This window comes from Echiichthys vipera, assembly GCF_963691815.1.
Source record: "Echiichthys vipera genome assembly, chromosome: 14".
Classification (NCBI taxonomy): domain Eukaryota; kingdom Metazoa; phylum Chordata; class Actinopteri; order Perciformes; family Trachinidae; genus Echiichthys; species Echiichthys vipera.
Window position 1 is genome coordinate 14,206,661 of NC_139839.1, and position 13,257 is coordinate 14,219,917.

At 39.5% G+C, this 13,257-nt stretch overlaps 1 protein-coding gene across 1 annotated transcript in view; it reads left to right on the top strand.

Annotated features, from left to right (window-relative positions):
- The window catches only part of mtnr1bb (melatonin receptor 1Bb), a gene marked incomplete at both ends in the record, with an annotated part of 29,300 nt that extends 16,436 nt beyond the window's left edge, over positions 1-12,864 (top strand). The window contains 3 exons of the mRNA XM_083926758.1: positions 11,406-11,524; positions 11,618-11,962; positions 12,442-12,864. Coding sequence (XP_083782884.1) covers positions 11,406-11,524; positions 11,618-11,962; positions 12,442-12,864 — 887 coding nt within the window. The remainder of the gene's footprint in view (positions 1-11,405; positions 11,525-11,617; positions 11,963-12,441) is intronic.
- Positions 12,865-13,257: the final 393 nt, after the last annotated feature.

The following is a 13,257-nucleotide window of genomic DNA, read 5'->3' on the forward strand; positions in this document are numbered from 1 at the left end:
TTTTTATTAAAGTGACAACTCTGACACATGAATGACACATGTATATTTATATATACAGTATATATACATAGGTGTTTAGATCACGATCAAGATATACCTGGTCTGGCATGCATGCATTAATTCAAACTATATTGATCAAAGCTTTTTATTGATATTAGTATAAAACTAGTTTGCTTGGAATTATTACAGTGCCATTGTATGAAGTGACAATTTTGCCAAAGGACACTCAAAATGTGAGGGTTGACCCTACATTAATTTATGGAATTGTGTTCCTCTGTTTCTAATGCCACATCAAACAAAAACAAGAAAGAAAAGAAAATAAATCAAAACAAGAACGAGTTAAATGGTTTGTGTGCTCAAAACCCATTCAGCATCATGCAGCGTGGCCATGACACAGATGAAGATATTTTGCAAGACAGTTCCTGAGGATTTAAGGATTCTGTGTGTGTAATAAAACCACCAGCTGTAAATCCTTCACTCATCCCTTCACCTGACAAGCTCTTTATCACATCACAACACTTTAATGCAATTTCACCAACGTTGCCCTTATGCTAACTTTCTCTCGCAGCATGAGGCCTGTGTTGGTAAAGCCAAGACAAGCCCTGCAGCACATGCCTGAACACAAAAGAGCCATATGTACAGGAAACACTAATTATGCAATGTCCAGACACTATTTGGAAGACAAATGCTGTCTCTTCTCATTCTGATTTGGAACTAAGGAGCCTTTAGACCATGAAGCAATTTATCCTAATTGCACTAACAAAAGAAAATACGTTTTTTTTCATTTGATGAAGGTAACACAGTGCAGTTTCAGTTTTTTTCTTTGATGTAGCTCCAACTCTGCATGCCCTCATGTATATGGTAATGAAGTCAGGATATTCGGTCAAGATGTAATACTGAACCATCTGTCGGCTCAATGTATCACCATGTAGCCTGTGTATTTTTTCTTCCTTCTTAAGTTTTTGTTCTTCTTGAGTTGTATTCCATCAGATCTGTTTGCTAATCCTCCTGTTGTACTGCTAATTACATAAATATTGTAACCAAAAACTTAACTTTAAAATCTTAAATGTTATCTTAAATAACACCTTCAAAATCATTTAGATTGCTACTCTGACTTGTAATAGGTAGAATGGCAATATCACTGATGTTTGTGAAACTGGATCATTTTTTACGGAGAAAACGTTTTCCGGTTCCGCTCACACCCAGGGCATTGTGTATTTTGTCCAGGACACTAGAAAATGCTTTGATATGTATCATACGTATCATACTATGTTTTTTTTGTTTGTTTTAATGTGCCAAAAAATTGAGCTCAAGATTTGTCATTTTCAAATTGAGTTATTTGGTCAACCACCAGTCCCATTTGTCATGGAGTTCTTGTATGGTAAAAATCTATTTTGTGCAGACTTCAGAGAAATATCCCGGAGGACTTTGTGTTCCAAAACAAATGACTGTCTGTGCCAAAAAAAAATCCTTTATCCCATCACACACATAACAGATAACATTTGAATAATTTAATGTATGAGTAGTTACATTTTGGGGCATGGTTGGCACATGTGCAAGCAGGTTAGCCCAGCTGAACAAATGCACACACAGATGCACACTTCTGCACACACTGGGATAGCATGTTTAGCATAAACTGACATTCAGATTAATGTGGGATTAGATAAATACATATTAACACAAGCAGCCCAAACTGATGCACACACAAATCAGAAGATGAATGACTTTGATAAGCTATTTTCAGTATAGACATTCGCTCAGCATAAAGGGCAGAAACAGGAGTCTTTGTCCCATACTGAATACAACTATTGTAGTTAAATAATGCAAATGATATGTGTGTAGAAGGGTCAAACTGATACATTTCTTTGCATATTGAGATATGTAAAACTATGCACAGACATGCATGTGATTTGTAAAATATTTGAGATACTCTCGGACTGAATTAAAACAATCTTTACCAAAGTCTTACACCTACTGTATAGGTAAACAAAGTTAAATATATTAGAATGAATATCATTACCAATACTTCTGCTGCTGCAGAATACTCTACACGCAGTGTGGCAGTGTGGCAGTGTTGGCGGCCTTGTTTCCTGGATTGTAGCAAGAGTCGAAGACATATGCTTTGTGGTCTACACCCTGTCCATTCATACGGTTTTATCTCTTGGACATGTCAGGCTCTTTTCAGGGTCTGTGTTATAGCTGGAATAACACAGGGCTGGTGGAAAGGGATTGGTGTATGTCAGTTGTGTTGCACCTGGCTTCCTTCTGGGCATGTAACACCTACATTTCCCAGGCTCCTTAATGACTCTTGGAATGTGGTGTCCGGGCTTGTCTTTTGACCCCTGCAAGGTTGTACAGTGACCATGTACTGTACCCATGGAGTGCAGTGGTAGTTGGAAACTGTGTGAGATAGAATAAAGGTTACGATATTGTGACCCTAGCTCTATTAGCACAGGTGGAGCCCTCTACCTAGGGGCCCTGTCACTCGTATGCCGCTCGCTGAAGAGGGTTTAGGATAGTAGACAGTGGTGTGTACCGCATTACCTATCTGTGAGAAAGCCCCTGTTTGATGAGCACTAATGCATATCTTTGTATCTTTTTTATCGTTCTTGGTGCTTGGCTGATCATGATTGAGAGGTAATTTACTCAGCAGTAAGGGTTGGTTTGCATGCTTGCTTAAAACTAAGGTTATACTGCATGGCAGTTGCTCAATTGGTTCTCAGTTAATTAGCGTATAGAGCACAAAGCATGAGGGTTTTGTTTGTTTTCTGTGCTCAGTGTGTTTTTTTTGCCTTAAACCCTTGCAGGTATAATAGTAGAGTGGTGTGACACTGTACTGAATAGCTTTTTTCCAGGAATAAAAAGCATATAAATATATAAAAACTTAAATTAAAGGGAAAGCAGCAACTTAGCAAAAGCAACTGCAACACTATGAGCAAATAGGTTTGCAATAAGGTTTTGTAAGTTATTGAAAAATGTTAATGCTCTTACTGTGAAAAACTTTTTATCTGCCTGCTGATTTCATCATGTTTCATTCGATATCTTGGGGCTGGTTGCTTATTACTGTTAACATGGTAATCACTGGCTTTACAATTTATTTTGATTCATAATTGAAGCGTCATATTGGGTGATGCACATTGTTTACACTGCAAAAAAAAATCTGTGACGAAGGGAAAAGGTTCTTTGCAAAGCTGGTAATATCAGCCTTCTGACAGCTGAATCATATTTAACTAAATATTCAGCAATCACTTCCTACACACTTTTCTCCAATCGCTTTCCTACATAACACCAGTGTAAAAGTACTTGCTGACCCCCCCAATGGGTGAGATACTGCAGTAATGTAATGGTGATGGAGAAGTGATGATATTGGGAGTGTCCAGCAGATTCAAAACTTCTAATCAGTAAGTTCAAAGAGAAAAAGATAGTATTTAATTGTTTTAGTACTGAAATGGCTCGCCCCCGCCACAGCACCCTCTTGCATTGTTTTAAGCAGATATAAAGGTGGGTGTAGTGTGTCATTGTATTGCAAAATCTCTTAAGCAGAATGTGTTTGGGTGTATAAAGTGTCTGACTCAGGTAGCCGTACTTTGCATCCTTTCCTCTACCACCAGTTTCAAACAAAAGCTGAAGTGGCAAATCAGAAAATGCTATATTTGTCTAAATATAATTTTATCCTGATGATAACTTCCTAATGGTAGAGTGTTGGATAAGTACAAGAAAAAAGAGGCAGTTAGAATAAAACAAGGATGGTATATGAAATTACTGGACATGACGTAATTCCATTTATAATTTAATGTTTTACAGTAAGAAACTTCCAGAATACATTGGTCTTTGTAATTCCAAAAGAGAATCTGCAGCATTCATCTTTTCTTTTTTATTGACCTACTGTCTGTCCAAATGTGCATGTCCCTGTTTGATTAACACATTAAAATGTTACCTCAAGGATGTTTATACCACTCAACTCAACCAGGTTAACTTTCCCCTTTACTAGTGGGTTAGATAGATGCCGTTTGTAAAGCTTAATCTAGGATACTTGGAAAGCCATGGATGGAAGTGTTTGCAAATATGAATTGTCTAGCCATATAGCTATGGGGTTTTTTGTGGGTTCAATTCAATTCAGAGATTCAGAAAACATATTTATTTTTACTTCCACCTCTCGACAGTTATATTTGGTTTTGGTTTGCAATCCTATCAAATTTGATAACCTCACAAACAAGTCACAGATCAAGATGGTAGTGATGCCGGCTCAACATCAACGTTCTGTGTGTTTGCTGATGTTGCATGATTTCTGGCTAATAGTTACCTGTGGCTGTCAACAGTCAACTCCACCTGGTGCAGTTTGTCCCAGTTAGACTGAAAACTCAACATGAAGTGAAACACTGCGTAGAGGTGTCTACGTGTGCACATATTTCTTCTATCAGTTTGCCCTTAAAAAATAAAAATCTGAGACTTGAAATGTGGATGTACTGTAGGTGTGTCCTTGCTCCTCCAAAAAGTAATCTTATGAGAGTGTAAAGTTAAATTCACTGTACAGTATTTCCCTGAGGCAAAAACTGCTTCTCAGTTACAGCATATAATACTTCTGAACTATGTTCGAGAACAGACCCAAACTTTGCCAGTTCTCCTCTTCTTCTGTAAACTCATTTCAAAATGGAGTCTAGAGAGTGATGCAGTGCACTTTTAAGGTCATTTTCTTCACACAGTAGCGGCCAGACATGCTCCCCAATCCATTTCAGACTGGCAGCATGGCCTGATCATCCACCCTGCAGCCTCAGTGTGTGTTTTGTCTCTCTCTTCTGTGAGAAACATATTCAACCTCTGAAAACAACGCAGACAAAAAATAAAAAGCAGGATCATTAAGAAACTACAAAGGAGAGTTATTGGGTCGTATCGTTCAAAATAAGGAGCAGCTAAGTGAAAAGACTAAATAAAAAGCAGACAGTGGTAAGTAGAACAGTTTGCCTTTCTTTCCCTTTTGGGGTCAGCTATGTATGACCACACAGTTGGCAGGGCAGTGGAGTGAGGAAGCTGCCGGCATTCTGAGGAAAGGGCTCGATGTATAGTGGTGATGACAAGATTGTTTATTGTCTCGCCTCCAAACGCGATGAGAACATGTATTAGTCTTTTATCATGTCTTCTGTCATCAGCTTATTCTCCCTCTTTGTCCACTCATAACAATCCCTCTGCCAACCTTTAACCTCCTTTTATTTTCCGCCATGATCCTAATTTTCTATTTCCTGTTGACAGCTTTGTTCATTCATCACCGCAGATCGAGTAAGACATTGCCTCCCTTTTGTCTTTGTGCCATGTTCTTCCATTTAACAGATTGAAGAAATTACCAGAGGTGACAGCTTCATTATGAAATAACAAGGCTGCTAAATGTCCGGATCATGTCTTGTGGAGACTGTATATACCTGTATGTATGTATGTATTGTTGTATTTTATTATTTACCATCCTTAACTGAGATTTTTTTTCTCCACTATTAACACAGCCTTTCCACACGCAGCTTTCATCATGCCATTACTTTTTTTTTGGATTCAGCCCCCATCATCGTCATTCCCTTGCCTTTTTTTTTTTTTTTTGGGCTCTGCTCCTTAACTGAAAACAAATTGAAATTCAAAAAAGGCAAATCTGCCTAGCATGTCCTCCAACAGGAAACACTTTTTTTTTAAAGTAAAAAAAAAGCAAATGAATCTCTGTGATCTCTTCCCGCGGGGAATTACTTATTGGACGGAAAATGCACAAAATCATTTTTGGTTCTAATATTGTTTATTACAGTTATCATTCATGCATGCCTTTGACAAGGTGATTAAGTTTCAGTCAACATTTCCATATGCAATTATGGACATGTGAAATAACCTTGTAAAGAGCTGTACAAACATTTTATCCACCTATTAGGCATAAAAAGGGGAAAACAAGCAGGAAGGGCAATAAAATACTGTTTACTATGCATGTTTGTTCATTTCCTCTTTGATTGGTGCAGCCAAGTAGGTTGCAACTGCAAATTAAACTCAACGCATCAGAGAGTGTGTAAATGCTTTCATGTGGAAATTCAAAAAATTCAAGGTCTTAAAGAAGTTGCTTGTTCAAATTACACCCCATTCCCAGGGGCTGCTGGGTAAATTACATCATAGTGTAAGGTAGTTTGCATTGCTATAAACTCTGAAACAAGAATGTCACATTTAAGCCTCTTACCTATGAACAATTAGAAAATATGATCACCATCATCATCCGCGGCTCAAGTGAACAGAAAATTCCTATATGCGCTCCTGACTGCAATGCTTATTTGCTGCTTCATCAAATGTGCGCTGATCTCCACTGCTCTCTCCCTCTCTTACATCCCCCCCCCCACACACACACACACAATGTGTGGCAATGGCAGCTGCTTATCCAGTCCTCATGCATTAACATCATTGATAGCACTGATACTGTATATGCCCATTAGTTGTATGAGTGAGTAGAAAAAACAATGCACTCCTTCCTTTTTGTTGCATATTTAACAGTCTGCTATAGCATCACATCTTATAATATTCACTTAACACATTTAACATCATGTTTACTACTTTCCTACTTATTTTTTTTATAATTTTTATTTATCAAGTACTTTCCCACTCATTATCCTCTCAAACAAAACAAACTACTCTGACTCACACTCATCAATAAACATAACTGATTGTCTATGTGTTTCTGTTAAACAATGCTTCAACTAACAATGAAACAAACTCAAAGTTTGGCAAAACTACTGAAATGTAATTTAGCACATAATTACGCATGAACAAGCGGCTCAGCTGTGCAGCTATACAGTATTTTATCACTGCAGTTGTTTCTCAGGTAGTGTGATGTCATGGCAGTAGAACAGCAGGTCATCTGTTCAAATATTTCACAGTTAAGAGATTGGGGTGATTGCCATTTCAAAAATATAACATAACGGTGACAGCTTTGTGATCATTTTCGGAATACTTTAATGATCAAGTTCAAAAAGCTGGACATTGAGACTCAAACACCAAGAGTGTTACTGTCTAATTTCAAATTATTGCCATAACGACCATGATTAAAATGATCTAATTCTACTGGCTGATTGCACAGAATCCTTGAAAATTGGCCTTGATTACCAAGTACAGATATTGGAGCGTGAATTTTTAAAAAGCCCATATAAAACTGTTAATGGTTAATGATGCCAGATTTGAGCGGTTATTCTTAACGAGGTCCATTATCCACGTACTTGCTCAAATTGATTGGGAAACAGCATGAAAGCAAGCAACAATTCATTCTGCAAAAGAAGACGAAAAATAACAAGCCATTTGAAAGGACTAGTGGAGTAGTGTGTTGTTGCATATAGATGGAAAAGTTTGAATTTTCACCTGCATTGAGTCTCAAAACTCTTTCCTATAAAGACTGCCATGGCCTCAAGGTGAGATGAAGCACAGGAAGTCAGATTGTTTTGTTCTCTCTGTCTATTGTATAACTTTGTGTGCACAGGTCTATATGTGCCTCCACCTCCATGCTTTGTTTGTCCTTGCACATAATGTATTTATTGAAGTGGAACATGACCCCCCCAAACACACACACACACAAAGCAGTAAATAATGAACAATAGTCAGACCGAAAACATAATTTCTGCGTCATCACAGTTGAGAATGTAATAAAAAGTCTCATTTCAAAATTTTTTAAAAGATAAAGAACATCACATTTTCATTGTCCAGAACCCCAATAAACATAAAGTGAAGTTTAAAAAACCTCATGTTGAATTTGATGCCTGCAACTCGTTTCAAAAAAGCTGATCATTTGGAGTCAATGTGTACAATATTTTTTGGTTTATGACCAAACCTTAAGACATTCCCGTTAGCCTCATGTGCTTATTACTTGTAGCATAGTTAAGCATTATAACATGACTATAATCGTGAACCTGGGAAACGGATACCGGTAAATTACAGCATCAGCATGTTACCATTGCCAGTGTGAACATTTTAACATGCTAATGTTAGCATTTAGCGAAAACCACCACTGTGCCTAAATACAGCTTCACAGAGCTGATGGCGGTGGCCTCATTTTTTTTAAAATCAGTACAGTAGGACAAATATAAACAATTTATGAGTCAAATCTGCAGATCAAGCTGTAGATTTAAGTCAAAGTTAAGTCTTTAATAGCTGGTTATCCTTAATATGTGTGTTACAAAGACATATGTGCTTGATTTATTAATTATTTTTAACATAGCCTTGACAAATCCTAGGCTATAACTTGAAGGGTACTCTACTGTATTGATATGGTCTAGTTTTTTGCATGTCATGCCAGTACAGTAAACTGAAGTGACATGCTCCAGGGTTGTCATAAATATTACAAAAGAATAAAACTGTATGGTGCTCAAACAGGAAATCAAGTACATAGTAGACATGCATCATACAGTAATTGCTGAAAATCATCATATTGCAAATGCAAATTTCTATTTATGTTTACTGTGTGAGAGGTGCATTGAGTCTTGAATTGTATAGAACTTGATCACAGCTCATTTGATTACTGTAAAATCTGTTCAGAACAGTTTTATTCATGTTTATATACAGCATTACGTTAAGGGTGCTAAAAACCCTCAATTCGTTTTAAGACTACATGTGGAATAGAAGTGCAGTTGCAGAATGTGTATGATCTTACTACGGAGCAGCATTCTGTGCCATAGCACTCTGACGCTTTAATGATGGAGGAGATAAGTCCAAAGTGATTTTAAACAAGGGAACTGATGTCCTTGTACTGTGCAGGAGGTGCTGTTTCAACTTTGTGCATCGCGGTGCATAGTGACAGTTTTAGGTTGACAGTGTCACACCACAGCCACATGTGCACACACTGGTACAAAAGGACAATGGTAGCTGATTGGTATAGTTATATATAAAAAACAAGCTCTGGTGCAATTTGCACTATAGATTTTTGACATGGCTCGAGCAGGGGGGTTACAGAGCACAACAAGTATCTTTAATCCCGCTGAGAGATGTCTGAGAGCATGACATGCAGGAGGCCTCCCTCCTCTACCACCCCCATCACCAAGATCTGGGATCCCTCCTGTACTAAAGGTCCCTCCTCTTGAATACAGGAACAATCAGGTGTTGTTTGTGCATTGAGGCTGCATATGCTGCCTTGCAAATGACCTCTGCAGGCATCTGTCAGTCAAACACAAGGCATGCCACATTTATGAGACCTAAAAGGTTAAAGACATAGGACCCTTCAATGCCCCCATTATATCAGGAACTATCTTTTTTCTAACATATAGCCTGAAATATGGCATTATGCTACATCAAATACAGCACCTATTGCCTTGGCTCCAATAATTAGGAGGATATCGAATCCCCCTTTAATAAGCATACATGAACTTTAGATCTTAAGGTGGAGGTTTAGGTGGTGAAGGGAGCTGTTGCATGAGCATATTAAGAGACTAAGAACTGTCCGGTTGTAATTGCTGTTTTGTAGACCTGTATAATTATGATCAAATGTTACTAGTCAGCTGGTAGCTTAGGTCACCAACGGATGAGCCACTAATGGTGAAGGATGAATGAAGCCGATGATTGCCAATAAGCCTGAACTGCCTGAATTAAAGCAGTGTTTTTTTATGTGACATACTAACTGGACAGTGGCAGCTGCTGGTCTTTCAAGAAGAAGAAGAAGAAGAATTCCTTTATTAGTCCCGCGAATGGGGAAATTCAATTTCCACTCTATTATTTTTCATTTTACACACACACAGGGTGATATGTTAGAGCGAGGGGGGTGCCAGTGACCGGCGCCCCGAGCAGTTGGTGGTTCGGTGCCTTGCTCAACAGCACCTCGGCAGTACCCAGGAGATGAACTGGCACCTCTCCAGCCACCAGTCCACACTCCATTCATGGTCCACACAGGGCCTACATCATAAATCTGCTTGTTTTTTTATATGTGTATGTATATTCTACCCTTCGTTCCTTTTCAAGAAAATGATCTGGGACCTTTTCGTACCAACTAGGCGTCTTTTGCACCAGGCTACTGTGAAGTGTGACCACCTGTGAGTGTGAGTGATCGTGACAGGGAGAGGAGCGCCGCAGCTGCTGCTGCTTGTTGGGGAAAGAAATCAAAGAGTGACAGAATAGAATTGCCAAACACAACGCTAGTCGTTTTTGACAAAGACAAAGTTGCTGGGGATCGGTAAAGTCTCTGGATCAGTTCAGAATAAGAGAATGAAAAACTTGCGCCGGTGGCTCTTTATTCAAGATCGCTGATAAGCTCATTTAATTGTAACGCTGAGCTGAGCGCCCAATAGGCAGGACAAAGCCCAGCATTTATTGAAAGACCATCTAGTTTCGCTGCAGTGGAACAACCTGCTCTACGCTTTCCCACTGAAGTCAGTAGAAGCTGAGTGTCTGACTGTGTAAAGCGCTGTGGAGCTGCGGGGATGAATGAGAAGGAAGTTGCGCTGGTTACCTGTGATAAGTAGCTGTTTCTGAACATAAGATGAAGGCTTTCTAGGTGTATTCAGTCAATGAAAATTACACACAGCAGTACATATTTCATCCCTTTTTTTCGGGGGGGGGGGGGGGGGGGGACATTTTAGAGGAAGCTGAGCTTCCCTTGCAGTCTTAGAGCAATCACCACTGCAACTGGATTTTGTGAACCAGAGAGCACTGTTTGTATAAGGTTAGGGGGATCAGCCAGATTAAAAAGGACCTGCGTTTCGTAGAAGCGCAAGTGCCATGTCCACATGCTTGTCCACCTACTCTGTCAAAACGCGGGGACTCTGCCATTCCTGATAAAACTTTGTCTAGGGTGAGGCGACGGCTAGAAACCTTTGGTATTTGATCTCTGCCCTCTCTGCTAACAATTTCGCCAAGCTGTACACACTGAGATAGCTTCCTAGTACATTGAACATTGGGTTATTGTCAGAAAAGAGAATAACCGAATCAAGAAATGAGCAGCAGTTTTACGGTTCACATTGAAGCACTAGAAGCATGTCAGCATGCAGGTAGTTAGCAAAAGTTTTTACGACTACTTTAGAAACAAGAATACCAGATAAATTATGACATTGTAACATAATGTAAGCTATAAAGAGCATGTAAATCGCTGCATCGTGAATGCAGTTGTTTCATATGCAAAACATGAGCACTTTACATGTGAAATCATCAAGTGTGCTATCACTTACGCCTTCTACCGAATGAGGCAAGGGAGTTCAATGTACTTATGCTGATTGTCTAAGCACATGCAGCCAAATTCATTGTGCTGAGATGAGAAGAAGAGGGGCCAAACCATCAGAGCTGCATTAGAGAGCGAAGCCAGTGTTTAGAACAGCACAATTGTGGTGTGTGTCTTGCATAATAAAGCATGTGACTCATGTCACAATCAGAGAGAAAGTTGTTGTAAATATATTTAAGATACTGTCTCTCTGTGGTTTCCTCTCTAGGTAATGTGTTTGTGGTGAGTTTGGCCTTTGCTGACCTTGTGGTCGCCTTCTACCCCTACCCATTGGTTCTCTATGCTCTCTTCCATGACGGATGGGCACTGGGAAACACACAATGCATGGTAAGTTACAATTTCAGTTTACTACCAACCAAAAAGCCAGTAGACCCACTCCCAACACACTGTGACACAAACACTTTTTTTCTTTCTGTTTAGGTCAGCGGTTTCCTTATGGGGCTGAGTGTCATCGGTTCCATTTTCAACATCACTGGGATTGCAGTGAACAGATACTGCTACATCTGTCACTCATTCTCCTACAGTCGGCTGTACAGCTATCGCAACACTCTGCTGTTTGTAGCCTTAATTTGGGTGCTTACAGTAGTGGCCATTGTCCCCAATTTCTTCGTTGGCTCCCTGCGCTACGACCCACGGGTCTACTCCTGCACCTTCGCCCAGAATGTCAGCAGTTCCTACACGGTGGCGGTAGTGGTGGTTCACTTCTTGGTTCCCATCGCAGTGGTTACCTTCTGTTACCTACGCATCTGGGTACTTGTGATTCAGGTCAGTCTCCTGCTTCTCCACGTATTTGCATCTTTACAGGCTTACAGAATGTATTAATGAATAATAAGCCTGTAAACATGCCATTCAGCTGTAAAAAAGGAACCCTTCGGCCAAACAATGATAGGATCCACCAGCCTTCCAGGGTCCAAATTGCACCTGTACGATAGAAAATATGGCTACTCAAGTGTTTGAATATTTGACCTTTATTTAACCATACCATTTAAAGGGCTCATTGAGAATAAAATCTTTTTTCCAAGAGTTACCTTACCATTAAGAGGGCAGCATGTTACAACAATAAACATAAGCAAAAGAAATAGACAAATATGACATCCACACACTACAAATCAGTGACCACAAAATCCAGTTAAAATGTTATGTAAGGAAACAGTTATGATGTATGTAGTATGTTCAATTTTTTAAATGATTTCAGCAGAAAATATTTAGGAGCAATCACACTTATCTGTTTTCATCATGTCCAGGTGCGACGTAAAGTGAAGACAGAGGAGAGCCCTCGCCTCAGACCAAGTGACTTGCGGAATTTCATCACCATGTTTGTGGTATTTGTGCTCTTTGCCATCTGCTGGGCTCCACTTAACCTGATTGGCTTAGCGGTGGCCATAGATCCATCACGAGTTGCTCCTCGTATCCCTGAGTGGCTTTTTGTGGTCAGCTACTTCATGGCCTACTTTAATAGCTGTCTGAATGCCATCATCTATGGCTTACTCAACAGGAATTTTCGGAACGAGTACAAACGCATTGTCACTTCAGTCTGGGTGACCCGGCTTTTTGTGACAGAGACTTCGCGAGCTGCCACAGATGCCAGGAGCATGAGGAGCAAGCAATCGCCACCTCCACCGCTGAACAACAACGAGTCAGTCAGAGACCGCACAAACAAAGACTAAAATCTGAAATCTTGTCTGTTAAATGGTAATTCCTGTTTTTATGTGACATCCAGTCGGTTGTGCAGCTAACGAGTATGAAGTGAAAAGGATGAAACTGAAATGCATGGCTTAGTTTTCTGTAAGCTGACATCGGTCAGAGCAGGGCACAGGTGAACATGTTTACATCAGTGGAGATTTTTTAAAGTTGTGAAGGATCATCTAAATAATATACTGAAAGTTTATTATTTGGAGGATTAACTCAACAACTTTGCTAACATGCTTAATAAGGTTCCCTCTGTGATTCTCAACCAACAAGCATTAACAAAGCAAACATTTTAGAGATGTTGTTGTGTCCTTGGAGAATGGAGCCATGCACTGCAGTTTCACTTTGCTCAAACTCTAAAAACAATCTGA